This window comes from Myotis brandtii, unplaced genomic scaffold, assembly GCF_000412655.1.
Source record: "Myotis brandtii unplaced genomic scaffold, ASM41265v1 scaffold536, whole genome shotgun sequence".
Lineage (NCBI taxonomy): Eukaryota > Metazoa > Chordata > Mammalia > Chiroptera > Vespertilionidae > Myotis > Myotis brandtii.
The window spans coordinates 4056320-4083920 of record NW_005369967.1 but is presented as its reverse complement, the minus strand read 5'-3'; the positions used below and the strand labels follow the sequence as shown (position 1 = coordinate 4083920).

General features: G+C 38.6%; 1 protein-coding gene across 2 annotated transcripts; it reads left to right on the top strand.

The window, feature by feature from the left end:
- LOC102243876 (synaptojanin-2-binding protein) lies at positions 1–27594 on the top strand. Of its 2 annotated transcripts, none has more exons than XM_014549133.1 (4): positions 1–190; positions 21295–21344; positions 25557–25652; positions 26956–27594. In XM_014549133.1, the coding sequence occupies exons 1-4, from the start codon at positions 127–129 to the stop codon at positions 27094–27096; spliced, it is 351 nt and encodes a 116-aa protein (XP_014404619.1). In that variant the 5' UTR covers positions 1–126; the 3' UTR covers positions 27097–27594. The 2 variants fall into 2 exon arrangements, with proteins under 2 accessions (XP_014404619.1, XP_005878020.1); XM_005877958.2 differs by lacking the exon at positions 21295–21344 and adding an exon at positions 16106–16242 and having other exon boundaries at positions 26956–27304.
- The last annotated feature ends 7 nt before the right edge of the window (positions 27595–27601 follow it).

Here is a 27601-nt window from a genome sequence, read left to right as displayed (position 1 = left end):
CCGCTTCCGGTCCAGGGGCCGCAGAAACCGAAAGTGCGGTGTGTTTAGGCGCCCCACTGAGATTGATTCACCTTCACCTGTGCGAGTCCTAGTTGACCAGGTAGGAAACCAGACAGGCAGTAAAATATGAACGGAAGAGTGGATTGTTTGGTCACTGAGGAAGAGATCAATCTTACCCGAGGACCCTCAGGTACGTGCGGAATTGGGCATCTTTGGGAGCAGGGTCCTTTAAGTGTGATTGCAAAGCAGACACCTCTTCTTCTGAGCCAGATATTTTTGGACTCAGAGCTGGCAGCCCCCAATCTAGCGGTTTCCTGCCATGCTTTTGAGCATGTAGTAGAATATTTTGGCATCCATCGTTAGCCAGACAAGGACCTGAGGAATCCGTCTCATTTTTTTTTGAGTTGTATTACCTATTGTAGTCAGGACAGGTTTCTTTCTGCTAATGGTACCAGAAAATCCTGGGAGAAAGCCTGCTTTTTAACCAGCACACAGTGAACAACACACCCCTCCTCCCATTGCCTGGTCTATACCTGTTCCTATGAGAGACGTTAATAAACATGGAAGTACAAACGGTGTAGACTAAATGCACAGCCGTTTTCTTGGTGCTAGTATCGCTCCCTTCCTCCTTTCGCTTCTGGGAAAGTCACTTCGTGTCAACTTGAATTTTAAAGCAGAAAGAGACCTTAGCGATCTATTACAAAAGTTCCCAAACCTGGTTCTGCCTCAAAATTAACCAGGGTTTTTACTTAAAAAAAACAAAACAAAACAGTTAATTATTAGGTCCCGTCTCTTGGAAGTTGGATTCAAAGCAGGTATTTTATCATTTGGGTTCGTGTGTGTGTGTGTGTGTGTGTGTGTGTGTGTGTGTGTGTGTGTGTTTAAACAAGCACATCATGGTTCTGGGGTGCCAACAATTTTCTTGACATGGATAATGGTTCCCTGATTCTGATACCGCCCAAATCTTCATTTACCAACAGTCCTCTTCCCCCTGATGCTCTTCACTCTCTGGGCTGTTACCAATACTGCATGCTGCCTGCCTCGAATTTTGTTGCCTTTCCCTTGCACCTGTCTAGTGTATGGATTCAGAGCTTTAGCTGTGGGATTATGTAGGTCTAAATCTGGCATCTGATATCCTATTAGTTCTTTGATATTTATTCTCTGACCCATTTGACTGATGTAAGCCTTAGTTTCTCCTCTGTAAAATGTGCCTAATAGAATACACTTCATAGGGTTATGAGAATGAAATGAATTAAACTATGTAATGCCTTTAGGACATTTCCTACCACGTGGTTAGCACTAAGTATCTGCTATTACTGTTGTTATTGTTAATAGATGAATGGTGAGATTAACACAGTAAATCCCACTAAATACTGTTATTCCAAGAGTCTCCAATAAGTCATTAAGTACCAGCAGCTCCATCTCTGAAATGTTTCTGTGAGCCTTCCACTCTTTTCTGTTCCCATCACCACTACCTAGAACAGTCCATAATCTTTTCTCACATGGAATTTTGTAATAGCCTGACCACCATTTACAAATTATTCCCCATAAAATATGGCTTTCAGAATCATTCATACTTTGCCTTCTTTCTTGTTATAAAAAAATTGGAAGGTGACTTTACTTATCAGAATATAACTCGTGGCTAATCTGCATGGTTTAGTGTCATGTACCATATGAGCTCCTAAACCTTTATCAAAGGCTCTTATGCCTAAGTTTCTTAGTTTCCTGTTTTATGTAAATATCTCCTTTCACCTTCAATATTTCTTGACTTTAAAGCTAACAGAAAATTATTAAACCAAAATCTGTCTTTCTGTTTTTTGTTTTTGTTTTTTTAAAAAAATAATGTTTCTATTGTCTTTAGAGAGAGGAAGGAAGAGGGAGAGAGAGAGAGAAATATCTATCGCCTGCCTCCTGCATGCCCCCGTACTGGGGACTGAGCGTGAATCCTGGGCATGTTCCCTGACTGGGAAATCAAACCAGCCACCTCCTGTTGCATGGGACGCTCAACCAAGTGAGCCAAAGTGGCAGGGCTGTTTTTATGTTTTTCATCCATTGATACTTGTTCTTCTCATAGGGCCCATTAAAACAATGGTAGTTCCTTTTCTGATTGCCCTGTAAATATTTAAAGGCATCTAGTTGTTCTGCTTCTGTTTTGTCTCTTCCTGCTGTAGCCTACTTTTGATCTCTTGTGATGTGGTTTGAGGTTTTATTCCTGTCTCTTAGGAATTTAACGTACTTTGACATAGTCCTGTGGCTGTAGCATCCAACAATATTTTCAAGATCTCCTTATTAAAGGAGAGCGGAACTCTGATATTATCTTGCATGTTCTAGTCACTAAATATTTTTAAAGTTCAATATAGTATCACTTTACCTTTTTTTGGTATTTGCCTAACAGTGTTGCTTGATGTTTAGCTCACATTCACTAAAATTTTGTGTTGATCTTACAGATGTTAACATCTTTTTTTTGAATCATTGCAGTTAGAACAAACTTCAAGGGACTAATTAAGAAGAAGAATTATATCTAGCTAATATATTTCACCCAAAAGTGGTTTAATTTCTATACTATATATGTATTTATTCACCTGGTGGCTTCTTTAAGTAGGTTCATATCATACTCATATAAGTTGATAGACAAGAGAGTAGCGTCACAAATTTTGGATTGAACTTAGATTAAAACAGTCATTGGAAGTTTGGGTGGTTCAGTTAATAAGAAAAGGTATCAAATTTCTGTTATTACCTCCCAGAGTTCCTTACCTGGTATGTGGTATTCCTAAGAAGTCTCACAGTCTAATTCAGCTTTTTTTTTTTCACTGTATCAGCATGCAGATACACAAGGAAGAAGTCAGTTATCACCACTGGAAACTTCCAGTGATTTCGGTAGTCCCCATAGGGATCTTTCTTTCTATAGAAGAACTATGAAAAGCCTCTAGTTCTCAGTATGCATTTCTGTTTGTGGACAGTATTGTCACTCTTTGTCTGGGTACAACTTCCTCTGCAGGAACTTGATAATTTAATCAGGTAACTGCAAGAACGTATATATCTTTGCTTTTTTTGGTGCCAGTGTTCTGTCAGGGGCAAAAGTTGTGGATATTTCCAGTTTTGGGTCCATTTTGCAAGGCAGATGAACTGTTCTGTCTGATCTTGGTTACTTTAAAGGAAATAATGAAATCTTAGGAAATTTAAAACAATGAGGTGTCTGGGAGGCAAAAAGAAGCTTGCGTGCAGTTTGGCTTCTCTCCTATACCAACTTCCTCAGCTGTGTAAGGAGAGGCTTATGTCAGATGACTTTGCACATTTTTCCACTTCCAAGAGTTCAGGATTCTTTGGTCCATTTCACATCTTATTTTATGATTCCTGCCATTTTGGACTAATAGTGGGTGCTTGAAGAATTGTCAAAGGCAGTGGTCACAATCTCAAATGTCTTCAAGGGTTTGAAGAGTTCACTTTTTATGCTTTATGGAACACTATCAGTTTTCTTTCTATGGGAGTCCAGCTTGATTAATTAAGTCTTTAAACCTCCTACTTTTTCCTTTATCAAATTGAGAGTTCTTAATGTTGGAAAGACTCTGTTACTCTAAGAAGTATGACTAGAATCTAATCCTGCCCCGCCCCCCCAACCTCCCCACTGAAACAGGTAGAGATTGGTCATAAAGACAACCTATTGTACATTGGGCATTAGGATTAGGACTCCTTGTTCAGGACTGAGTTTCAATGGGCTTAGCAAGTTGCTCCTGATAGATCCTTAAAAAGTGGGGAAAGATCTCTCTTTCTCTACTCTAAAAGGAGTTGCAGGGATAAATGGGTTGGCATAATGTTTTAATACTGAATAATTAAGCAAATATCTTTTTGGTACTGTGCTAGTTACTTTATGTATGTATTAATTCATTTAATTTTCACAGCAACACTGAGTGGTAAGTGAATAATCCACATTAAGGGTAAGTGATTATTCCACATTAAGGATTTGCCCAAGTTCTAAAGCCAGTGAGTTTCAAGAGCCAGGAATTTAACCCAGATCTCTTGATTCTACTGTTTCATATGCTACATCCCAGTAGAGGAGCCATGTTTAGGGAGTTGACTCTGATCATTCTCCTGACCTTTATTTTATAATATCATGCCTTATTCCCAAAGGATTTGAGGCATCTTAAATGACTTACACAATCCACAGTGGAAAGTTTTTATAGTTTGCTGTTGATAGAGCCAGGGCATGTCAAGGTGAGAACCTAAAAACAAGAAAACTCATTAAGTCCAGGCATTTAAGCCTCTACAAACCTCTCATGTGCTTTCTGTTTAACCTGAGACAGTTGCTCACAGTTTTTTGATCTATTCCTTCATGTACCAAATAGATCTGAGACTGAAATGCTATATCCTTGCTCTATTTTCTCTTGATTACATGAAGTCTAGCCCTCATGGAAATTACATAATTGGCATTCTCATGTAAAAAGTTAAATCTCTGTGCAAAGATCCAGATGGTTACGGATTATGACCTGCATAAATGTAATAGGAGGGCAAAGGAAGTATGTAGGGGAATGTGTTCATCTGATCCTGTGATGGAAAAGTTCAAAGAATGGAGTCGTTGATAAGGGCCAGATTGACCAATTACAACAAGATAGAACTTATGTTTATTTTGTAGATTGACTTTAGGCTAGTGTGAGGAACAGGGATGGGTATGGCCTAAGCAGTAATTGAGAAAATAAAATAAATTAAGCATATTCTGAACTCAGTGAGTAAGCCAGCTTGGATAGAAGGAGAGTTAAGGGAGATGAGGTTGTTAAGATTGGTAGAGAATGGATGATTAAAAGTTCTCCATGTTACTGTGGAAACTTATCCTTTCTTTTTTGTTGTTGTTAATCCTCACTGGAGGATATTTTTTCCATTGATTTTTAGAGAGTGAAAGGGGCGGGGGGGGGGGGGGGAGACAGGAGAGAGAGAGAGAAAGAGAGAGACAGAGATTGGCTGCCTCCTACACGCTACTCCAACTGGTGGGGCCGGAATCAAACCTGCAATCCTTTGTTGTGCAGACCAACACTCTAACCACTGAGCACACTGGCCAGGGTGAAACTTACCCTTTCTTTAAGGCTCCGTCTTGATTCCTTCCCCTTTCTATTTAGTGGTTAAAACTGAATTCAAGAGTCACCACCTCCAGGAAGCTTTTTTGACCCAGGCTAGATATCTCTCTGTTAAGACTATCAGCCTGGCTGGTGTGGCTCAGTGGCTGAGCGTCGACCCAATTAGCAGGAGGAAGCTGATCAATGTTTCTCTCTCATCATTGATGTTTCTATTTCTCCCTTTCCCTTCCTCTCTGAAATTATGTGGCTAGGCAGCAGAGTAGCCAATTATTATATTTGAGTAAGATGAAAATTATGTATTGAAGAAAAATTATATTTAGATTATGAATCAGAACAAACTATTGGTCTCAGGAGACTCAGAAATGAGGGGAAGCTATTTTTAAAAATACTCTTTTAGTGTTTACTACATTATGATGAGAAATCATGGATGCTAGAATAAAAAATTTAAAAATGGCCCTAACCAGTTTGGCTCAGTGGATAGAGCATTGGCCTGTGGGCTGAAGGGTCCCAGGTTCGATTCCGGTCAAGGGCATGTACCTTGGTTGCGGGCACTTCGCAGTGGGGGGTGTGCAGGAGGCAGCTGATTGATGTTTCTCTCACTGAAGTTTCTAACTCTCTATCCCTCTCCCTTCTTCTCTGTAAAAAATCAAATATATTTTTTAAAAAAGAATATTGAAGTTCAATAAGAGGATAATTATAGGTGTGTGTCAAGTACCTTCAAGAGGTAGAATAATGAAAGTGCCATGGATCTGCATCAGATATATTGTGTTCCTTGAAGAGTCAGAGGCAATGAATCATTTCAGGCAAACAACAACAACAACAACAACAAAAGAAAATATTAAACGCCTTTAAGAAGCATTTTGGAAACAAATTAGATAATGTTATTTTTCCTTTTGTACAAAACTAAAGTATATTCAGGCAATGGCAATGATTATACATTGTGCAGTTTACCGTATGTTGGGCAAGAAGAGTTGGAGTAAGAGAAAGTTGGAAAGAGGGTAGTGGAGAGGGTACAGATAGTATTTTGAGGCAAAAATGAAGAGATTGAAACATTTCAAAAGCACTGAAGCAAACCGAGACATGATGTAGTAGAGGCCAGGCATTTACATTCAGTGCTTGAACAAGGACTCATTCTGGAATGAGAGAATAAGAATGCCTACCTCGATATTTGAAAAAGAAGTTTAGGAGCAATAAAAAGAGGCCTCGGTATAGATCCTGGCAGGTGCTGCCTGACATGTCTTTGGTAGGCCATATTCTTTGTTGCCCCTGTCAGATGAAGCACTGGGACGAGGAGGGCATAATACATGCTTTTATTGTTGGACCATCTTTCTGTTCCTTTGAGGTGAAAGGTTTTCCCTTCTTTCTGTCTTTATTTGTCAATGCGTATTTGTTACTGTCTTTTGGGAGAGGTAACAATGACAAGTGACATATTTCATCTTTGTATCAGAGAGTTTCTCCAGGGAATATATAATAATTTTGGGCCAAAAAATGCCTAGTAATTTAACCTCTGGACTTGAAGATCTCCCTGACTTATGTGAGCTATGAGAATTATTCAGCATACAACTCCCTAGTTTTTGTGTGTCCAACCTTGTGGAGTTTCACTCTGCATATGCATGACCTAGTACTTGGTAAAAAGACACATGCAGGTACCTAGAACTCCTTTTTTTCTGTCTAACTACCTCCTTTTCAGAATTTTACCTATAATTTCTAGCAATCTCATCTTCCACAAACTTTGATTCCCCATCTCATCAACTCAGTGAAGCTGCTAGATCAGCCGTGGGCAAACTACGGCCCGCGGGCCGGATCCGGCCCGTTTGAAATGAATAAAACTAAAAACAAAAAAAGACCGTACCCTTTTATGTAATGATGTTTACTTTGAATTTATATTAGTTCACACAAACACTCCATCCATGCTTTTGTTCCGGCCCTCCGGTCCAGTTTAAGAACCCATTGTGGCCCTCGAGTCAAAAAGTTTGCCCACCCCTGTGCTAGATTGTACTTGGGCCCTTCTTCCTGTGGTCATGATCCAGAAATTGCTGCTATACAGTAAATTAGTCTGATCATAGAGCTACATTGTTTTAATTCAGCAGCATATTAAGAGGATTATATACCATGACAAAGTGGGATTTATTCCAAGAATGCAAAGAAATTTAAGAAAAGCAATCAATGTAATACATAATATTAATAGAATGAAGGAAACCCCCTCATGATTATCTCAACAGAAAAAGTATTTGAGGAAATTCAACGCCTTTCCATGTTAAAAACAATCAACAAATTATGAATAGAAGGAAACTTCCTCAACATGACAAAGGTCATATATGAAGAATCCACAGCTAACATACTCAATGATGTAGGAATAAAAGTTTTTTCCTCTTAAGATCAGGAACAAACTAGAATGCCTGCTTTCACCATTTCCATTTAACATGGTATTGGAAATTCTAGTCAGAACAGTTAGGGAAGAAAAAGAAATAAAAGGCATCTACAGAAGACACAATCTTCTTCTTTTTAAACAATATATTTTATTGATTTTTTTACAGAGAGGAAGGGAGAGATATAGAGAGTTAGAAACATCGATCAGCCTCCTGCACAACATCTCCTACTGGGGATGTGCCCGCAACCCAGGTACATGCCCTTGACCGGAATCGAACCCGGGACCCTTCAGTCTGCAGGCCGACGCTCTATCCACTGAGCCAAACCGGTTTCGGCAACACAATCTTCTTATATGTACAAAATTCTAAAGATTCTACACCAAAAAAATCTATTAGAATTAATAACAAATTCTGCAAAGTTGCAGGCTACAAAACAAAAATTAGCTAAGTTTCTATACATTTAACAATGAATAATATGAAAAAGGAAATTAAGCAAGAAATTCCATTAACAATAGCATCAAAAAGAATAAAATACTTATACTGTCAGTAAATTCAACCAAGGAGGCAGTAACTTATACTTTGAAAACTATATAATTTAGCTGAAAGAAATTAAAGACAAAAATAAGTAGAAATATATCCCACATTCATGGATTGGAAGATTTATGTTAAGGAAGTAATACTATCCAACGCAATCTGCAGACTCAATGTAATCGCCATCAAAACTTCATCAGCCTTTTTTCAGAAATAGAAAACCCATTTACCTCCTAATAGCTAGAAAATAGAAGAAAGTTTGAGGACTCACAGCTTCCTGGACTGGAGCAGATATGTGTACACCAGTGTTACAGCAGCATTATTCACACCAGCCGAAGTATGGAGACAATCAAGTGTACATTGACAGATGACTAGATAAACAAAATGTGGTATGTACGTACAGTGGATTATTACCCAGTCTTTAAAAGGAATGAAATAATTCTGATTCATGTTACAACAAAGATGAACCTGGAAGACATTGTACAAAGGGAAGTAAGCAAGACAAAAGAACAAATATTGAATTATTCCACTTATCTGAGGCATGTAGAATAGGCAAACTCATAGAAACAGAAAGTATAATAGAGGTTCTCAGGGGTTGGAGGAAGAAGGAGTGAGGAGTTATTCTTTAATGGGTACAGAATTTTTGTTTGGTATGATAAACAAGTTCTGGATATGTATAGTGATGGCTGCACAACAACATTATGCATGCACTTAATGCCATTGAATTAATGTCACACATTTAAAAATGGTTAAAACGTTACATATATTTTACTACTAAACAAACAGTGAGTTGTATGTCGCACACAGTTTTATTTTATGTGTATCTTATCACAAAATAAATAAGCAGTGGGTTGTGTATTTAGTAGAGTTGGATTGATGTCTAAGGGAAATTATAAAGTTATCTTGTATAGAAAAAGCCTGTAGGTAAATAGGGAGAAAATAAGGTGTATGTCAGTCTGGTGTTCATAACTCAGCAAGCAGCATTTATCATTGGTGTTAGTGGACTGTTTTGTTTCATTTTAATTATGCTCAGACTTATTATTTCTAGAATAACAGATTGTTAAACACTGGTCTTTTATTTTATAACTTTTAGATTTAATAGACAGGAATCTGAGTGAAATGAAAGGTTTTTCCTTTTTTGGCCTGAAAGTTTGGCAGTAGGGGCCCTAACTAAGGTGACAAAACTCCAGAATGACCAATTCTTTCTCTGGAATATATCACCCTTGGGGACTGTTCTACAACAATTATCCCAACACTTGTTATTCAGAGCCAGCCCAAAGACTTTTTTTCTAAAGCCATTTTTTATATTTTCTGCAAAGATACAGTATAGTAAAATGATTTATAACTCAGACTTTGGAATTAAACATCCGAGCTTAGTGTCTTGGCTTTGCGAAGAGCTAACTGACCTTTTATAAAGTTTCCTAATGTCTTTATGTCTCACCTTTTAAATTCACCTGTAAAATTTTGTTGAGAAGATTAAATGAGATAATATATGTGCAGTACATAGTGAATACCTGGTACATACTTAATGCTCAAAAATATTAGGGGTTGCTGCTGGTATTACTGTTCTTATTCAAAAACAAGCTCACGGTCCAGACCTGGAAATAGGAGCAGTCCACAAGAAGACATTTCTTGTTTAAATTTCCAAGGCTCTTAAAAACTAGGCACACTCTCTCCCAGTCCTATGGAGGAGGTATCATTCTTATGCCATACTTACTTTTGTTGTGTTGAAGACTTCTCTTCTAAAGTTGAGACTAAGCCACCCATTTTAATCTTGCCACTGCAAACCAGAATTAATTTTAGACTGTAGTAAAGAGTAAACAGCATTTATATGAGCAGAAGAAGCTGCAGCCCAGGATACATAGATTCAGGTAGCAACCTAAATAAATTGTGTCCCGGGAAGAACAAAGAAAGGGTTCTTAAAGGCAGAAATCACAGAATGTAATTCTTTCATGCAAATGAAGAATTACTGGCCAGGTTAATAAGGTTTGTTTAGTTCCAATAGGCAAAGCAAACAAGGGAGGCAAAAACTACAAGAGGGTGGTAAACTCCATGTGTGTCCATGTCGCAGTTGTTCCAGGATATTGATGACTCAGCCTTGAGCTGTGTTTTAGCCACAGATTTAGCAACTTAATAGCAGCTCTGAGGATTGAGGCTCAAATGTGCATAGGCTGTTAGGCCCCACTTTCTTAATAGCCTCCTGACTCCATTTTAGCGCCCCCCCGCCCCATATTAGTGACTACAGTTGAGATATTTTGGTTCACATCACATTTTAAAATTTATTTATTTTTTATCTCTAGTGAATCTACTCGTAGTCATTTTCTTTGCTCACTTCCCTTAACCCCTTTTGGATTGTAGATGCTGAGAACTGAATTAATTATATCCTTTAGCTCCATAACACATTGTCATCATCAGTACATGCAAGATCCTTTTTTTTTCCGTTTTACTTTTACCCTTCATTTCTAACCTCATCCTGTATCTTTCCCTAATAGTTACCTACTCTGATGTGTCTCCACATGTCCTTAAATATGCATGCATTTTTTTAAATAGATAATATTGTTTTGTGCGAATGGGTTTTTAATTTATAAGAAGATATTGTGCTATTAATATCAACATTAAAATTTAAACTTCCATTACTTTATATATGACTAGAGGCCCGGTGCATGACATTCCTGCACTTGAGGGGAAGGGTCCCTCAGCCCAGCCTGTGCCCTTTAGCAGTCCGGGAGCCCTCGAGGAATGTCTGACTGACGGGCCTTAGGCTGCTGCAGAGGCAGAGGCAGGAGAGACTCCCACCACAGCCTCTGCGCTCGCCAGGCCAGCTATCAGCCCTGCTTGTGGCTGAGCAGCGCTCCCCCTGTGGGAGTGTACTGACCACCAGGGGACAGCTCCTGTATTGAGCATCTGCCCCTTGGTGGTCAGTGCATGTCATAGCGACTGGTCGTTCCGCCATTCGGTCAATTTGCATAATACCCTTTTATTATATAGGATTGTTTAGTGCTTCTAACTTTTAACTATATTTTAGTTACTGATTCCCCAAAGGATAGACACCTAAATTACTATCAGTCCACACTATCACAAAACATGCTGCAATTAACACATTCTTACATTAGCCTATAGATAGGATGATCACATTGGTCCAAACTGAGATGCTTTTGAAATTGAAGGGGAATATTTTGATTACAGGAGTATATCAAGACTCCTAGACCAGCAGGAAATGTGGTCCACCCTGTTTATGGCAGATTGTTCTAAAAGACAGCTGATAACAGATATGTACTGGGATGGTCTTTCCCTTTTTGTTTCCAGCTGACATCTCTTGCAGTTGGTTGGTGCATGTGCTGGACTGATTATTGCTTATTTTAAATACCACTCTTTGTAGATACTACTCATGAGGAGAAATGTCTGGGTTACAGGTTATAGACATACTTAAAGTTTGAGTTCGTCCAGTCTTGTCCTATTAATGGATGGATGGACTTTTTAAAAATACACTTTTTATTGATTTCAGAGAGGAAGGGAGCAGGAGAAATGGAAACATCAATGATGAGAGAGAAGCGTTGATCAGCTGCCTCCTACTGGAGATTGAACCCGTAACCTGGGCATGTATCCTAACTAGGAATTGAACCAGTGACCTCCTGGTTCATAGGTCGACACTCAACCACCAAGCCACACCAGCAGGCTGGATGGACTTTTTAATCTCTCTGTTTTTCTATATTTCAGGTTTATTCACATTTGTACTGTATAGTTATTCATCCTTTCTCCATCAAACTGTCTGGTTTGGGGCTGTAAGCAGGTACTACTAGTTCATTAACAACTACTCTTAGTGCAATTCTAGTTTATAAGGCTTTTTTTTTTTCAGATTTGTTAAGATAATTGGATCCTAACAACTACCTTTTGAGTTAGAGAGGGTAACAATTATAATCCTTATGTTACAGAAAAGAAAGCTGTGGATCAGAGGTGCAATGACTTTTTTTAGTCCACATATCTGTTAAGTTATGGGGTTAATTTGTGACCCGGTCTGATTTTAATTCGCTTTTGCAAAATCTAAAAGGGATAGGAAAAGGAGTAAATTTCTGTTTATGGTTAAAGCGGGAACTGTCTAGTTTAGCTTTATGTCTTTCTCAGAACATAACACAGTGCCTGACTCATTGTCAATCAGTAATTTTTTATTTACTTATTGATTTATTATTATGTATTTCTTAGAGAGAGGGAGAGAAAAAAAACAGTGATTTGTTGTTCCACTTATGCATTCATTAGTTGATTCTTGTATGTGCTCGCCTTGACTGGAGATCGAACCCACAACCTTGGCATATTGGGATGATGCTCTAACCAATTGAGCTACCCAGCCAGGGCCAATCACCAGTAATTTTTAATGGACACGTGAACTGGGGATTATGTAGATTTTTAATGGACCAGGTTTGAATTGGTAATGTTGCTGCTACTCAGTACTTTGGTGACTTCTGTTTATTACAGTAGTGCTTTGAATTATAACTTGTGACCCTGGTCTTCTGACCCGGTCACAAGTTCAGTTCTGTAAATGTTCTGGCTGAAGAAAGGGATTTCATATCATCAGTCCAGGAGTTTTCATATTAAGTGGTGTGGTTCATTTACAACTGAAGCAGCAATAGGTTATAAACATGCCTGTATGATGGGATTTCTGGAGGGAATAGACTGCACTGGTTTATTTTTAGGAAATTTCAGTAAGATTTCTTCCATTCTTCTTTTTTAGACATTGTTCTGTAGGTTTAAATAACCAGTAGCAAAGTTCCTCCTCTTTCTTTCCTTGTTTTTAATTCTCATCCGAGGATATTTTTCCATTGCTTTTAGATGGACTGGAAAGGAGATGGGGCGGAGAGAGAGAAACATCAATGTGAGAGAGACACATTGATTGGTTGCCTCTCACATGTACCCTTTCCCAGCCAGGGATTGAGCCTGCAACCAAGCTACGTGCCCTTGACTGGGAATTGAACCCTCAACCCTTTAGTGTGCGGGCTAACACTCTAACCCAGGGGTCCTCAAACTTTTTAAACAGGGGGCCAGTTCACTGTTCCTCAGACCGTTGGAGGGCTGGACTATAGTTTAAAAAAAAACTATGAACAAATTCCTATGCACACTGCACATATCTTATTTTGAAGTAAAAAAACAAAACGGGAACAAATGCAATATTTGTATTTGCATGTGGCCTGCGGGCCGTAGTTTGAGGACCCCTGCTCTAACCAGTGAGAAAACCAGCCAGGGCCCCTCCTCTTTCTTACTACTATATTGCATTCATCTGCTTAAAACCTGCTTTCTACCCAAGATTTCTAGTGGCAGCTGTAGTAGTGTTTGATTAGGATGTTGGATTTCATTGAAAGATTTCTCCAAATAGTTTGTTCCAGTATTGAGAGAGGCTAATTGCCCTGAGCCACCTTGCTCAAACCTGTCACAGTTGTTGTTGTTGTTTTTTTTAATATATTTTATTGATTTTTTACAGAGAGGAAGGGAGAGAGATAGAGAGTTAGAAACATCGATGAGAAAGAAACATCGATCAGCCGCCTCCTGCACACCTCCAACTGGGGATGTGCCCGCAACCAAGGTACATGCCCTTGACCGGAATCAAACCCGGGACCCTTCAGTCTGCAGGCCGACGCTCTATCCACTGAGCCAAACCGATTTCGGCTCACAGTTGTTTTTTAAAAAAATATTTATATTAATTTCAGAGAGGAAGGGAGAGGGAGAGAAATAGAAACATCAATGATGAGAATCATTGATTGGCTGCTTCCTGCACGCCCCCTTACTGGGGATTGAGACCGCAATCTGGGCATGTGCCCTTCACCAGAATCTAACCTGACAGTCTGCAGGCCAAGGCTCTATCCACTGAGCCATCTAGGGTAAACCTGTCACAGTTTTGAAGTCATTTCAAAGCCTTCCATAAGGTAGGCTCCACCTACCTTTCCATCTTATCTCAAAGAACTCCACCAGCCCCTTTCCAATACCTGCCACCCACGATAACACAAATTAAGAGTGTTCTAAGAGAAATCACTTAGTAAATTTAAATTTTTTATACCCTACCCTTCAAGGAAGTTGAAATAGTCATTTTCCAGAAGTTCTCCTATTATGTATCTTAAATCCTTCTTTTCATTCTCTAGCTGCAGATATTCTGTGCACAACTTATGCTATTTAAGTGAAATATTTCCTGCTGCTTCTCTCTTCAGCCATGCATTTTCTTAAATCACAGATTAATTTTCTAGTGCTTATATTAATATTATGAGCTTTACATGTAAGTTCTCATCCCACCAGTGAGGAGAACTTTCAGAAAGCCCACATATGTCTCTTTAAGTATCTGCTTTCCATTGAAACCAGTAAGTAGGCTAGTAATTATGGCTATTCCTGCCAATTGTACTACCAGATTTTTGATTTTTTAATTGTTTCTAAACTATCTCCTTTCTCTTTGCACTGTGTTTTCACTTCTTCAGTACTTGACATAAAGAAAACCCTAGAGAAGTTCCTTTTCTTCTTATTGCATAGATAAAATCCCTTTATAACAATGGTTTTAATAAACTGAAATTCTTCCCATAATTTAATGGTTGGTACATGGAAATAGTACTTTGGTAGTCAGGTTTATTTTGTTTTATTTGTGTTAAAAACATTTAAATGATATCTAATCTCTTAACAGATTTTTTAAAAATAAATTACGAGCCCTGGCTGGGTTGGCTCCGTGGATAGAGCGTCAGCCTGAGAACTGAAGGGTCTCGAGTTCAATTCCAGTCAAGGGCACATGCCCAGGTTGCAGGCTCGATCCCCAGTAGGGGCGTGCAGGAGGCAGCCAATCGTTTACTCCCTCTCATCATTGATGTTTCTATCTCTCCCTCTCCCTGCCTCTCTGAAATCAATAAAAATATATTTTTAAAAAATTATGATTGAGTTATGTAATCAACACTACAGTTTTTATTTATTTATCCTCACCCAAGGATATTTTTCCATTGATTTTTTTTAGAGAAAGTGGAAGAGAGAGGGAATGACAGAGAGAAATATCGATGTGAGCGAAACACATAGATTGGTTGCCTCCTGCACGCGCCCTGACCAGGGCCCAGGCCAGGGAGAAGTCTGCAACTGAGGTATGTACCCTTAACTGGAATCGAACCTGGAACTCTTTGGTCTTCAGGCCAACACTTTATCCACTGAGCCAAACTGGCTAGGGCTCTTAACAGATTTCTAAGTGTACAATACACTATTGTTATCTGTACAATGTTTTACATCAGATTTCTAGAACTTAATCTTGTGTAACTGAAATTTTATGTCCATTTAAAATAGTCACTCCTAGAAGTGAAGAATAGAAAGAATGATGGTTACCTGGGGCGGGGGAGAAGCAGAAATGGGGAATTGCTAATCATTCAGTCAGTTTTCTACTGCAAATAAAACTTAGCAATCACTGTACCCAAGTACATGGTTGTTTGCACTTGAGGTAGAAAAGGAAAGAAGAGTGAATTTGGCAATTTAGTTTTATCATGAAGCATCAGTTACCTTTCTATTTCCCAGGTTTCCTTCCAACACTTACACTACTGCCCCCTCAACTCAAAATAGAAAAAATAAATAAGACTACCAAGACCATTTCTTCCAAAATACTACCATACACAAATTCTCCCAAAGGTTGGGAGAAGTATGGAAAGTAAAGTTTGGTTAGTAATCTCTCTTCTACTAAATTAAGAATGGTTTATTTGCTAATTAGTTAAATGCATAGCTTCTTCTCATGGACACAGCTAACCCTGTTACATTAATAAAAGGAAAGTCAAGAATTGGGTCCACTGAGTGCCATCAACAGAATCAGAATCAAATGTGAACAGAAGCACATCTTATCAGAATCACCATTATTCTTTCACTGAGTTAACATAGGTCTTTCTTTTTATATTCAACAAACCATGTTGACCACTATGTTTGTATTTTTATTTCTACCTGATCTGAGTGGGCAGTTCTAGATACGCTTGAGCACTCTTGGTGATATAGTCACTGACCTTGCCCCTGAATATTCACCAGCTACATCAGTCTGACTGACCAGCCTCCCCTCTCTACTAGGCCTTTCCTCTCTCTTTACCTTCTTCTTCTCTAATCCCTTTCTTTTTCTTCACCCCTATCTCCTTCACAACTCCTCCATGATTTTCTCAGGGCTGGGCTTCAACATCGTCGGTGGGACAGATCAGCAGTATGTCTCCAACGACAGTGGCATCTACGTCAGCCGCATCAAAGAGAATGGGGCTGCGGCCCTGGATGGGCGGCTCCAGGAGGGTGATAAGATCCTTTCGGTGAGAACTGGCTTCGGCCTCCTTCACTGTCCCTTGTTCCCTAGACCCTACTTCCTACTCCTAACCCCTTCCTTGAGAAGATTCCTGCCTGCCTTTTTGGATCAGAAAATATCCAATTTGTAGAGTTCAATACGAGGGACCTTGATCAGTCATCTTTTCCAGACTTATCATAGAATATGGAGTATATTAACTTGCTTGATAGACAAGCAAAAGTAAGTCCAGAATGTAAAGTTACTTACCCAAGTTTTAAAAACATGAAACAGAGAGAGTTGAGGGACTGGTTGGTAGAGGGAGATACTTAAAATCCACAATTTTGGTTGTTCTTCCATTGTACTTTCCCTCTTCCTCCTTGTAGATTAAAAAATTAATATGTCTCCCTTTATACCACAAGTGGCAAAAAAGTGAAGGTAGGAACTAAGTGTTCTTTTTAGACTCAGAGTTCCTTTTCGCCCATTATTATGATAAAGAATTGGGATGCTATCTGATTTGGATATCTGTCCACTGTGCTTGCTCCCATTTCAACTTTGTTAATGTCTGTAGTAAAGACCCTTACTGCATAGTAACCATTAATTTTATTGTTTTCTAGAAGTTCCTCAAGTCAGGGACCAGATCGATTTTTTTTTTAACCTTTTACATTCTAGCACAGTGTTAAATATGTATCTAACAAATAAAACAAGTTAGTAAATTCAGGCAAACCCAGCAAGGTTAGCTGATCAGAATATTAATAAAGTATCATGAATGGTAATTTCCCATTTTAGTCCTTCTCACTGACCATTTTGCCTCTTTTTAGTCCATTAAGCTTCTAGACCCTATTAATTAATCTGTTGAGATAGAGACAATGATAATCTACCTTTTATCTCAAGGGATATTGAGAAGTTAAGAAGCAGATTATATCCTACTGCTCCAAGAAGAAAGACATTCTGAAAATAGGAAATCAACTTGAGTGGTACATAAAGGAAAACTTGAGAGTGGGTTAAAATAAAAGGTATAGCATGTAGTTAGAAACTATGCGGTCCAATATTTTGACATAAGAGGGACTTGAAAAGTATAGGGGTTAAGAAGAAAGCCTTGTTTGAAAAGCTTGGGTTAAAGGCCTATTGAAAAATTAGAATGGTTCGCAGTTTTTGAGCACTATTTGCTAAGCAATATGCTGAGGACTTTAAACTTATTTAATATTGTAGTAACCCTGTGAGGTGGGTACAATTATTGTGCCTATTTTGCAGCTAAGAAAGTTGAGGCTTGGTAAGGTCAAGCAGCTTGCCCAGGGTCACACAAGTAGTAAGTGGCAGAGGACTAAAATTAGGTCTGTGAATTTGGAGCCTGTACTCTTACCCAGTATACTATACTGCCTCCTAACAGGTAAACAAGGAGCTAGGACTAGTTATCCTAAACAGAAAGTTGCATGGTGAATTAATAGTAGATCTTAGGTATGGTTTTATATAGAAACTGAAATTAGTCTTTTTATAAAGGGATAAAATTAGATAAGGGGGGGGGGACGACATAAACCTCAATGTGAGAGAATTTGTTAGACATAAGCCGAGACGATGGGCCTTTTTTATATGGGCCATTGCCTCAAAGAGAAAGAAGTTGGAAGGCCACTCAGGTTTTTAAAAAGGGTAGGAGATAAGTGTCATGAGAAAAGTAGATGTCTAAATAACTTAGCTCGCTCGACTTTAAAGTTTATAGCAAAGAGGATTTCACTTTATCAAAATACAAGAACTATTACAAAAATCTATACAAGATAGTAAATATTACAAATATATATAAAACACAGTACAAAGAATGATTCACGCTTATGTTCTGTCCAGTTGAGGAAAAGACATGTGAAAGGAGAGGAATATGCAATCAGAGATGGAGAGAGATACAAAAGACCGAGAAAGAGGAAACAGTGGAGCCTGTATAGGTGGGAAAGGCCAGCTGTCCTGTCCATTCTGTCTAGGTTTATATTCACTGACCAGTTTCCCTTCCCAGAGTTTGCTCCCAAATTCCTCTAGATCCCATTCCTTAAGAATTAGTGACTTTCTTGTCTCACCATCCTGTTCCCTCTATATCCTAAAGTGAACTAGTTATCCATTAATCCTTAAACAGTTACATCTATGCATTAGCTCACTTTATCCCTTTGATGTACTTAAGTACTTATTTATTATTGGCTTTGGAGTCTCCATAAAATGATGCTAAATTATTTATTAGTCTATATTCCCATTTATTCTGTATGGGCTTTTCTGTTCTCCTCACATGGGTCCATGTTGTAAAATATACCCCAACTCTTTCTTGTAACTTTTGCCAGATAATAAAACTAAGAATATGCCCTTTCCTGAGCACATATCCATTTTAGATAACTACTAGCAGTATCATTAAGTGATCTAGATTTCTTGTGAGTATTATTGACTATTAATTTAATCTTTGCATTTCTCCCTAAATACCTATGTTTTGTCTTACTTTCAAGTTCCTAAATTAAATAACTGCATAATTCATTTTGCAGTTTCCCTTTTTCATTAAAAGTGAAATTTATTTTTGTGTGTGATCACTGTGGATGATTTAAACTGAAAAGAAAGAAAAACTTTAATGGATGTAAATGATATTTAAGATTGAAGGCCCTGTTACATCTGATAACCATGAAACAAAAGCAGGTATTTTCAATAGAAGAACAGACCTGAAGCTGAGCTGAGGACTGGAGATTCATCACCCAAAGTTCACTTTTTTTGTGTGTGATGGTAAAGATGGTTTAATATCTGTATAGGTTACTAGAGAATCTGGAGAAGTTTCATTTTTGTGGGAGGAGGGAGGGAAAGGAATCTGTTTAGGTTTCTCATTTCTCCCATGTGTCTGCCTAAATGAAGGGAGGTGGGTAGTCAAGAATAGTCAATCCTCAGTGAACTATGCATTTTTATAAACTCAGGGTGATATAGCTGGTTATTATAATGCACAGATGAATGTTTCATTTTGACCAAATCTCTTAGATAACAAAAATGGCACAGATTGGGCCATTAGTCAGCTGCATTTCATATTCTCTTCAAGTACACTTATTAATTTGGTGAATGAAAGAGTTGAGTAGTCATTAACATTTATCAACCATTGTACTTGGCCTGCAGAGCACTGTGCCAGGTGCTATGGAAAATTAAAAGAAAAAATGAAAGTCTTGTTTCTGCCCTTATCTAGAAATCAATAGGAAAGACCCAGCAGAAATCCTCATCCAATCAGCTGCAGAGACATTGAAATATACAGAATCCTTTAGACAAAGTACCTCTCCAGAAGGTACTTTTGTCTTCCCATTTCTGTGTCCCCAGCTCGTAGGTCTATAGCTGGCACAGAGTAAGCATCTAGTAAGTTAGTTGCTCTGTGAATGAATTATAGCATGATTGACATTTTTGGTTGGTCCTGACTAATTGGAACTGGATAATTTCCCCCCCTTCAACTTTGATAAAAAAAAAAGAGACATCCCCTCCCCCCAATTGCAGTTCATTTCAGGATCTTGGTTAAACATTTAAATATCCAGAGTGTAATCTGAGGCCAGTGCTTATTAAATTGAGCCCATTTTTTTCTACATCTTCTACATACACATTTATATTATCCTATAGAGTTCCTGTAACTAACATCCTGAGATAATGTTAGATTATCCGGAGGCAATTCAAAATTATTACTCATCAAAGAAAACTAATTTTAACTCATTTTATTCATTTCCTAAGTTTCCAGGAAATAGGAAACTCATTTTTAAAGACTGCTAACAACCATAGTTAAAGCAAAAATTTTTATGTTTTCCCATCAGAACACCTAGAACACCACTATCCCAATTCTCTGAACATTTAGTAAAATGTTCTAGCATATTATAAATCTGCCATATCTCAGGTTCAATAAACTTACTATGCCATGAATTCTGGAAGCTGAAGTAGCAAGTTTAGCAGTATTCCAAGATTTCTCATTTGAATAGCTCTTGGTACTAGAAGTGAGGTCCAAGACTGTCTGGCCATCACATGGAAACCTGTTAGAAATGCAGAGCCTCCGGAACCTTCCCTGACCAGCATTATAACGAGATCCCTGGGTGAGAGTGAATAAAGTAGGAGAAGCACTGCTCTAGGCAAATGTCTTTCAAACGTTTTCAGTTATCAACTGTAATAGGAGATATACGTGTGTATGTGCGCACAAACACACACATGCACAGTTGAAGCAAAGTTTAACAAAATAATTCTGTATGTGATGATTTCTGATATATTGTGTTTGCTTCTAATTTTACTTTCAAAAAATTCAGTACTGGTCTTGACCTACTGGATTGCCTTCACTATCATCTGTAATAGGTCAACAGACCCATATTTTTTTTAAAAAATCACTACTCCAGTAAATGGAAAACCACTGATGAAATCTGTGGATGCATAGAGTATATATTAAGATACATATCTAGAGTCAGTAGACGGGGTATGGAAACCAGTTAGAAGACAATTTCAGACAGTTTAGGTTAGAGCTAACGTAAACTTCAGGATCAACTGGAGGGCTTGGTTAAAGCATAGAATATAGGATAGGGCCTAATAATTTCCACGTTAAACAAGTTCCCAGAGTAATGCTAATGCTGCTGATTCTGGGACCACACTGAGATCCTCTGGTCTATATGAGTAAAGATGATGATTTTTTTTAAAAAAGGATGTCACATATATTTAGGGGTAAAGCTTACAGAACTCAGTGGTTAATCAATAATGAGATGGAATCTGTAAAAACGCTTAGAGGAGCTAAATATTAGAAATCAAATTTGTCTTTGGAGTAGAGATGACATTGTCAAGAGAGAAAGAATCATAATTTGTTTTATAGGGCTGGTTTACCTTGGGCAAAGGATGAAAAATGGTTCTTTAAAAAAGAAATTCCCTTTGCATTTCTAAAAGGCCTCTTGTTTGGAGTTTCATTTGCTTATTTTTTTAAGCAGTTATAGAGTAAAAGTCCTTTTATATTAGGATACCTTTAAGGCTTAAATAGGAGGGTCAAAAGGCATAATTAGCATAATGTGCCTGTACCCTGTATAGCACCTTCTTTTTGCCTGGTGTCACCAATATCTTTCTTCCCTATTAGCAGAAGGAGGCTCAGCAGAGGACCAAGATTACATACACATTGAGTCATCGGTGGGTAAAGCTGCTAATAGAGCACAGGCTTTTCAGCTTTGTGTCATATTGAGAATATGTCCGTCAGACTTCGTGTAGTTATTTATGGCTGTTTGCAGGGAGTGCTCTGCAGACAACCCTCAGAAAATCATGTGACATTTATTGTACTCAAGTGTTATTCAACGCACTATTTAGGTATTATAGGGGTAATAATGATAAGTTGCAATACAGGCTCTCCAAGATGTTTACAGTAGTACATAAAGGGATTATGATATAAGGCAGAATTTAGTTTGACTTTATGATGGTTACATATTACGGAAATTCAAAGTAGCAAATCAGTCACATCTAGAAAGGCCTTGTCAGTGATGTAGCAGTTAACTAAATTGCTTTTTAAATTTTAACGCTACTTCAATATATAAACACCTTATATTTTTATACAACTCTAAATTTTTTTCAGTGTGTTACATACAGGGTCTCTTCCCAAAAATGTATATACACTTTAACAGCTGATAGCTCAATTTTGAAAGTGAAATGTATTTTAATAAACACTGCCTTTATAATTATTCAAAGTGTGTGCATACATTTTTGGGGGACAACCTATATTAGATACAAATGAAGCTGCAAAATCAAAAAAATTCAATTTACAGCATTAATGTGATGGATGGTGATTTGTTACTGAAATAAAATTCTTGCTTACAGTGTAAATTTCTATAGTGTTTTAAAGGGAAGGTTTTGGGGCCAGGCAGCTTGAGTTTGAATCCTGGCTTTGCTGCTCCCATTATATATGTCATGCACAAGCTGCATAGCCTCTCTAGTTTTATCAATAACATGGGGGTTCCTAACTTACGGGACTATTGTGAAACCGAGTAAGTTTGTACATGTAAAATGACTGGACAGCTCCAGAGATGATAAATATGCAGTGGGTCCTGGCAATTATTACTGACTGGCATGGCAAAGATTATTTTGAACTCACTGTTTGTTTTTTATCCTCATCTGAAGATATGTTTTTATTGATTTTTTTTAGAGAGAGAGAGAAACATCGATGTTGGAGAGAAACATCCATCGATTGCCTCCCATATGCGCCTCAACTGGGTATTGAATGCGCAAACTAGGTATGTGCCCTGACCAGGAATTGAACCTGCAACCTTTTGGTGTTTAAGGCAATGCTCCAACCAACTGAGCCACCCAGCCAGGGATGAACTCTGTATTCTTGCCATTGAATGTCATATAGTTCTCTCATTTGCAGTCATATTACTATGAAATTTGGCTCTGATATTGAACTATGACATCTGGCATTTGTTAACATGACTATATCATTAACTTATTTGTCTCTGAGCAGAAATAAATACCTATTTCTTTAAATGAGAAATACAGTTATCACAGGCTAAATTAGTTAAGTGAGTATTCTCACTACAATCAACAGTCTTTCCCCAGAAATTAACTAAAAAAAAAATTGAGTCATTGAGACATCTGGAAATTTTTCCCTGTGGCATATGTAAAAAAAAAAGATATGATCAGAATATGGTTTAGTAGCATGAAATCAAAGTCCATCAATTAGAAAACCTTGTATTCATTTCTACACTATGGGTACCAGGACTGATCCTATTTAAGATCAATCTTAGAAGATAAGTAGAATTTTTTAAGAGGAAAGGGTATTTAGATAGTAGATATAGCTTAAGCACAGGTATGAAAGTAAGAATATATGTTTTTTTTGTCTCAGAGTAATGAGTTATGTGATTTAGCTAGAGCATAGGATACGTGATAGGGAGTAATGCAAGATTAAATTGGGAAAGTAGGTTCCAAAGGTAGGACTTTGCATATCAGAATGAGAAATCAGGCATGCACGCTTTCCTCCCCTGCTTCAACTTCTGTTTTTGTTTTTGAGCCATGAAGTAGTATAAACAGAATTATACTTTAGAAAGATTGGTCTGGGGACATAGTTTTTGAATAGGGTAGTACGGGGGAGGACCTAGAGGAAAATAAGTCAGAGAGAAGGTGATTACAGTAGTTCAACTAAAAGTATCCACAGTCTAAAGAGAGAGGTACCAGACAAAATAATAGCATATGAGGAATGTCATTGTGTTAAACTACAGGATTTGCCAATATATTGTATGTGAAGATTGACAGAGTGGAGAGAGTTTAAAACTATTATCAAAAATTTAGTCTGAAAGGATGGTAGTGGCAATAAAAGAAAGTTGGGATAGTCCGGTTTTACGGGAAATAATAAAGAGGCTTTGGAAATGTTGAGTGGGGTCTAACAGAACATCCAAGTGCAGGTACCCAGCAGGAAATAGGTAAATCCAGAAATAGAAGTAGGGATACAATTTTTTTAAATATATTTTTTTATTGATTTCAGAGAGGACGGGAGAGGGAGAGAGAGAAACATCAATGATGCAAGAGAATCATTGCGCTGCCTCCTCCTGCATGCCCCCTGCTGGGGATCGAGCCCACAACCTGGGCATGTGCCCTTGACTGGAATTGAACCTGGTACCCTTCAGTCTGCAGGCTGATGCTCTATCCACTGAGCCAAACCAGCTAGGGCGGGATACAAATTTTGGAGTTGTCTTGCAGATTACTGTTGAAATTGTGAATAATCACATGGGAGAAAAAAATAAGAGGACAAAAGACAACTGACATTGAGGAATATTTACTTGCCTTAAGAAGGAAAGAAGGAGAAAGGAATTAGGAAAGGAATAGTTTAAGAACTAAGACAGGAGAGAACTGCAAAACAGAGGAGGCAGTCTCAAGGTTGAAAAGGGGCTGTAAGACTTGGTGATTGGAATTCACTGCCCAGTGTTGAAGTCCAAGGCTTATGGCGCTTGGTGACTAATATGTAATAGAGCTAGAAACTGTTAATTCGGGAAGGCCACACTGTTGGTAGATGAATTCACCAAGGATATTGGCAGGAGACAGAGTGGAAGGACTATTCTGAACTGCTGGAGAAGGAACACTGTGACAAGGAAGGTGAGAGGTTTGAATAAGTCAATGACCTGAGCTTCAGCTGAGCAGAGAATAGTTGGTGAGTCAAAGCAGAGGAATAGTGCAGAAGGAGCAGTAAAATGCAGGGCACTTCAGTCTTCCTTCTGGTATTTAAACACACTAGCCCTGGCTTCCACACTTACTATGCCTTTGGGTTACATTCCCTAACCTTGCTAGGCTTCAGTCTCTTCATCTGTGAAAAACAAGATAAAAATAGTGTCTACCTCATAGGATTATTGTGAGAATTAAATTAGATAATTCATAATGTAAAGCATATAGCACAGAGCCTATCAAGTAAATATATTAGGTATTTTTGCTGCTGTTGCCGTTGACACTAACATGTACAAAAGATATGCAGCTCTTGCATAAGGTAGGCTATGCTGTGTCACTGAGTGCAGCATGGATAGATATCACTGTGGCCAGAGTCACTCCTGACACTGAAAGTAGTAATACCAGTAGCACTTCACATCTCTCACCCCTAAGTGGTAGGACTGATCTACCGTGAAACATTGCTTAGGAGTTTGGATCATCACAGAAACTTGAGGAGGATAGGAGTATCAATGGAATTAAGGGAAATTGTTCACAGTAGAACAAGACCAATAGAATGGGCCAGGAGATTTTGTACCACATCAAAATAAATTGTGGGAGAGTTTCATGTAATTATATTTCTAGAGATGAAGCTGGCAATGCCAGGGATTAGAAATAAACCTGGAAGACCATGCTAGCTGTAGGAAGTCAGACTGATGCTCATGGAAGACATACAAATACAGTAAAGAATTCCAGGTGTCCAAATGAGATAGGCCATAGGAGCTAAGGAGAAAGAGACTACCTTTTTAAAAAATATTTATTTTTTAACATTTTTATTGATTTCAGAGAAGAAGGGAGAGAGAGAGAAACATCAATTGATGAGAGAGAATTATTGATTGGCTGCCTCCTGCATGCCCCCTACTGGGGATCGAGCCCACAACCCAACCACTGAGCCATAACGGCCAGGCCGAGACTACCGTTTTTGGTTCTTTTTAATTTAAACTTAAGTGCTCTTCAAATGGTCCATGGAACTCAGTTTTAGGAAAACGTAGCTTTGAAAATGAAAAGTGTTGCACTGAGTTCTAAGTGACATTATTCATTCTCCTAAACCTTGGAATTTGCTCTGTAGGAGTTGTTTTTTAAATGTCTGATCACATGAAAGTAAATCTTTGACTCCAGAGAGTTTACATTCTAACTCTTACTGCTTTTTCTTGCTGTTTTCGACAGGTGAATGGCCAAGACCTAAAGAACCTGCTGCACCAGGACGCTGTAAACCTCTTCCGTAATGCAGGCTACGCTGTGTCCCTCAGAGTACAGCACAGGGTAGGTGTTGTGTCCTTTGCAGCCAGCACCTGGCCCCAGGCTTTTGTGCCCTTGGGAGTGAGCCCTGTGGTGTCATCTTCAGTGGTGTGTTTGGATTTTTTTCCTTTCACTCCCACTCTTTTGAAGAGCTTGTCTAGCAGGTGTCTTCTGGAACTCTGCTTATCATCAAAGGACATTTGTAACAGTATTTTTGCAACCCAGGTCCTAGTTTTAAAGATAAAGCTTGACAACCAAATTGAAATAAATGGGGTGTGGGGGGGGTATACAACCACAGTCAATTTTTTTAGTGGGGAAGGAAAACATGTGTCTGCCATTGGACATTCTTGTTTATAAAACTCTAAGTACAAAGATGGTAGGTTTTCTGATACCTACTCACTGTGTGCTTTTCCCTGTCACCTCCATGAACACTTTGCTTATCAACTTGGTGACTCTCCTGACCAAAGCTCTGGTGCTCAAAGTTGAGCTCCAGGAAAACGGAAATGGAATTCAGAATTCAGTCAAGACAGCACCTATCCCTGTATCCACTTCTTAGTTCCTAGTGTCTTATAATGTGAATGATGGGAAGAGAAGCCTGTAGACATAATTCCTCCCATAGCAAAGATTTTGGGGGCATATGCAACACAGGTTCAATGTGTCTTTAAAGTTATTCTCTCTTAAATTGATGCTTGGATATGATTTCTTTTCACTTCGTTACCTCTGATTCTGTTTGCCTCCATTCCATACAGGTTCCACCTTTATCTGTGTCCAGTGTTACAAAATAGGGGAGGAAGGACACAACCTCATCTTAGGAGGGAGTGGGGTGCCTTTTGAGTTGAAAATAATGGAATTACACCTTGTGCAATTTGTGCTTAGATAACAGATAATTTAAATAACATTGCTCAGATCTGCTCTTATTGCACTCTAATGACTGATAATCTTTCTAAGTAAACATTCTAGGAAGATGGACATCCCCCCTGTCCCACCCAATAATTTTCAGGTTTCCTATAGGATCAGTAGACTTCATCTTATATCTTCATTTCCTGAGATGAGACACATAGAGCTTGGTGGAGGCCGTACAAAAGCAGAAAGAGGTTATCTGGCTTATTTCCGGGGGTCCCTGTAGGTCAGTAGCACAGAAAAGGCAAATGTCTCCCCATCAGCCTTCTTTTGTTTCCAAAGAGTCAGTGATACTGACATATACTCTCTGCTAGATAGTGCTTGGATTTGCAGCTTTGACAGACCCAGGTCATGTGTCAGCCCGGACCTTTCAGTTGTGGGAAACACACACTGGTCACCAGAGTTAACATTTTTCTTTCCCTTCCAGTTACAGGTGCAAAATGGGCCCCTAGGACATCGAGGCGAAGGGGAGCCGAGCGGCATTCCCATGCCTGTGGTGCTGGTGCCCCTGTTTGCCCTCACCATGGTGGCAGCCTGGGCCTTCATGAGATACCGGCAACAACTTTGAACAGCTCACTTCCTTCCAGTGCTCCTGATGAAGAGAACATTTCTTCCTTTCTCTCCTCCTCCTCCCCTGCCATTCTCCCGTCTCTTGCCCTCTCTCTGCATAGCTCACACATGATTTAAAGAGACTGCTTCCCAACCAGAACCTGGCTCTTCAAAATCTTCAAGTCCTCGTATTCTGATGGGAGAGTAGAGGCATTGTTTGAAGGAAAGCTGAAGAAAGACTTGCTTAGGACAAATGAGGAGTCATATGTTTTACTAGGACCGCCAATAGAATCAGCTACAACCAAAGAGGGAAAAGTCCAGTCTTCCCGTCACCATGGTGATACCTGTTTTCTTAGCTGGCTTGCCTCAAAGGCCAGCTGTGCGATATAAGAGGAAGAGAGGATTTTTCTTTCTAATGATCTTCCTTGGGAAATTTTTTGGCCTTTATTTACTTTCTAATGACATACTTGGGTGCCTATATCAAACAAAATACAATGAGACCATTTTTACTTTTTAAAAGACAA

What these genes read in the sequence shown, in the direction of transcription:
- LOC102243876 (XM_005877958.2), top strand. Translation starts at nt 127, where the DNA reads ATGAACGGAAGAGTGGATTGTTTGGTCACTGAGGAAGAGATCAATCTT. An exon ending in AGGGTGATAAGATCCTTTCG is followed by an intron (nt 16,243 to 25,556) that starts GTGAGAACTGGC and finishes TGTTTTCGACAG; the next exon opens with GTGAATGGCCAAGACCTAAA. An exon ending in CCCTCAGAGTACAGCACAGG is followed by an intron (nt 25,653 to 26,955) that starts GTAGGTGTTGTG and finishes TTTCCCTTCCAG; the next exon opens with TTACAGGTGCAAAATGGGCC.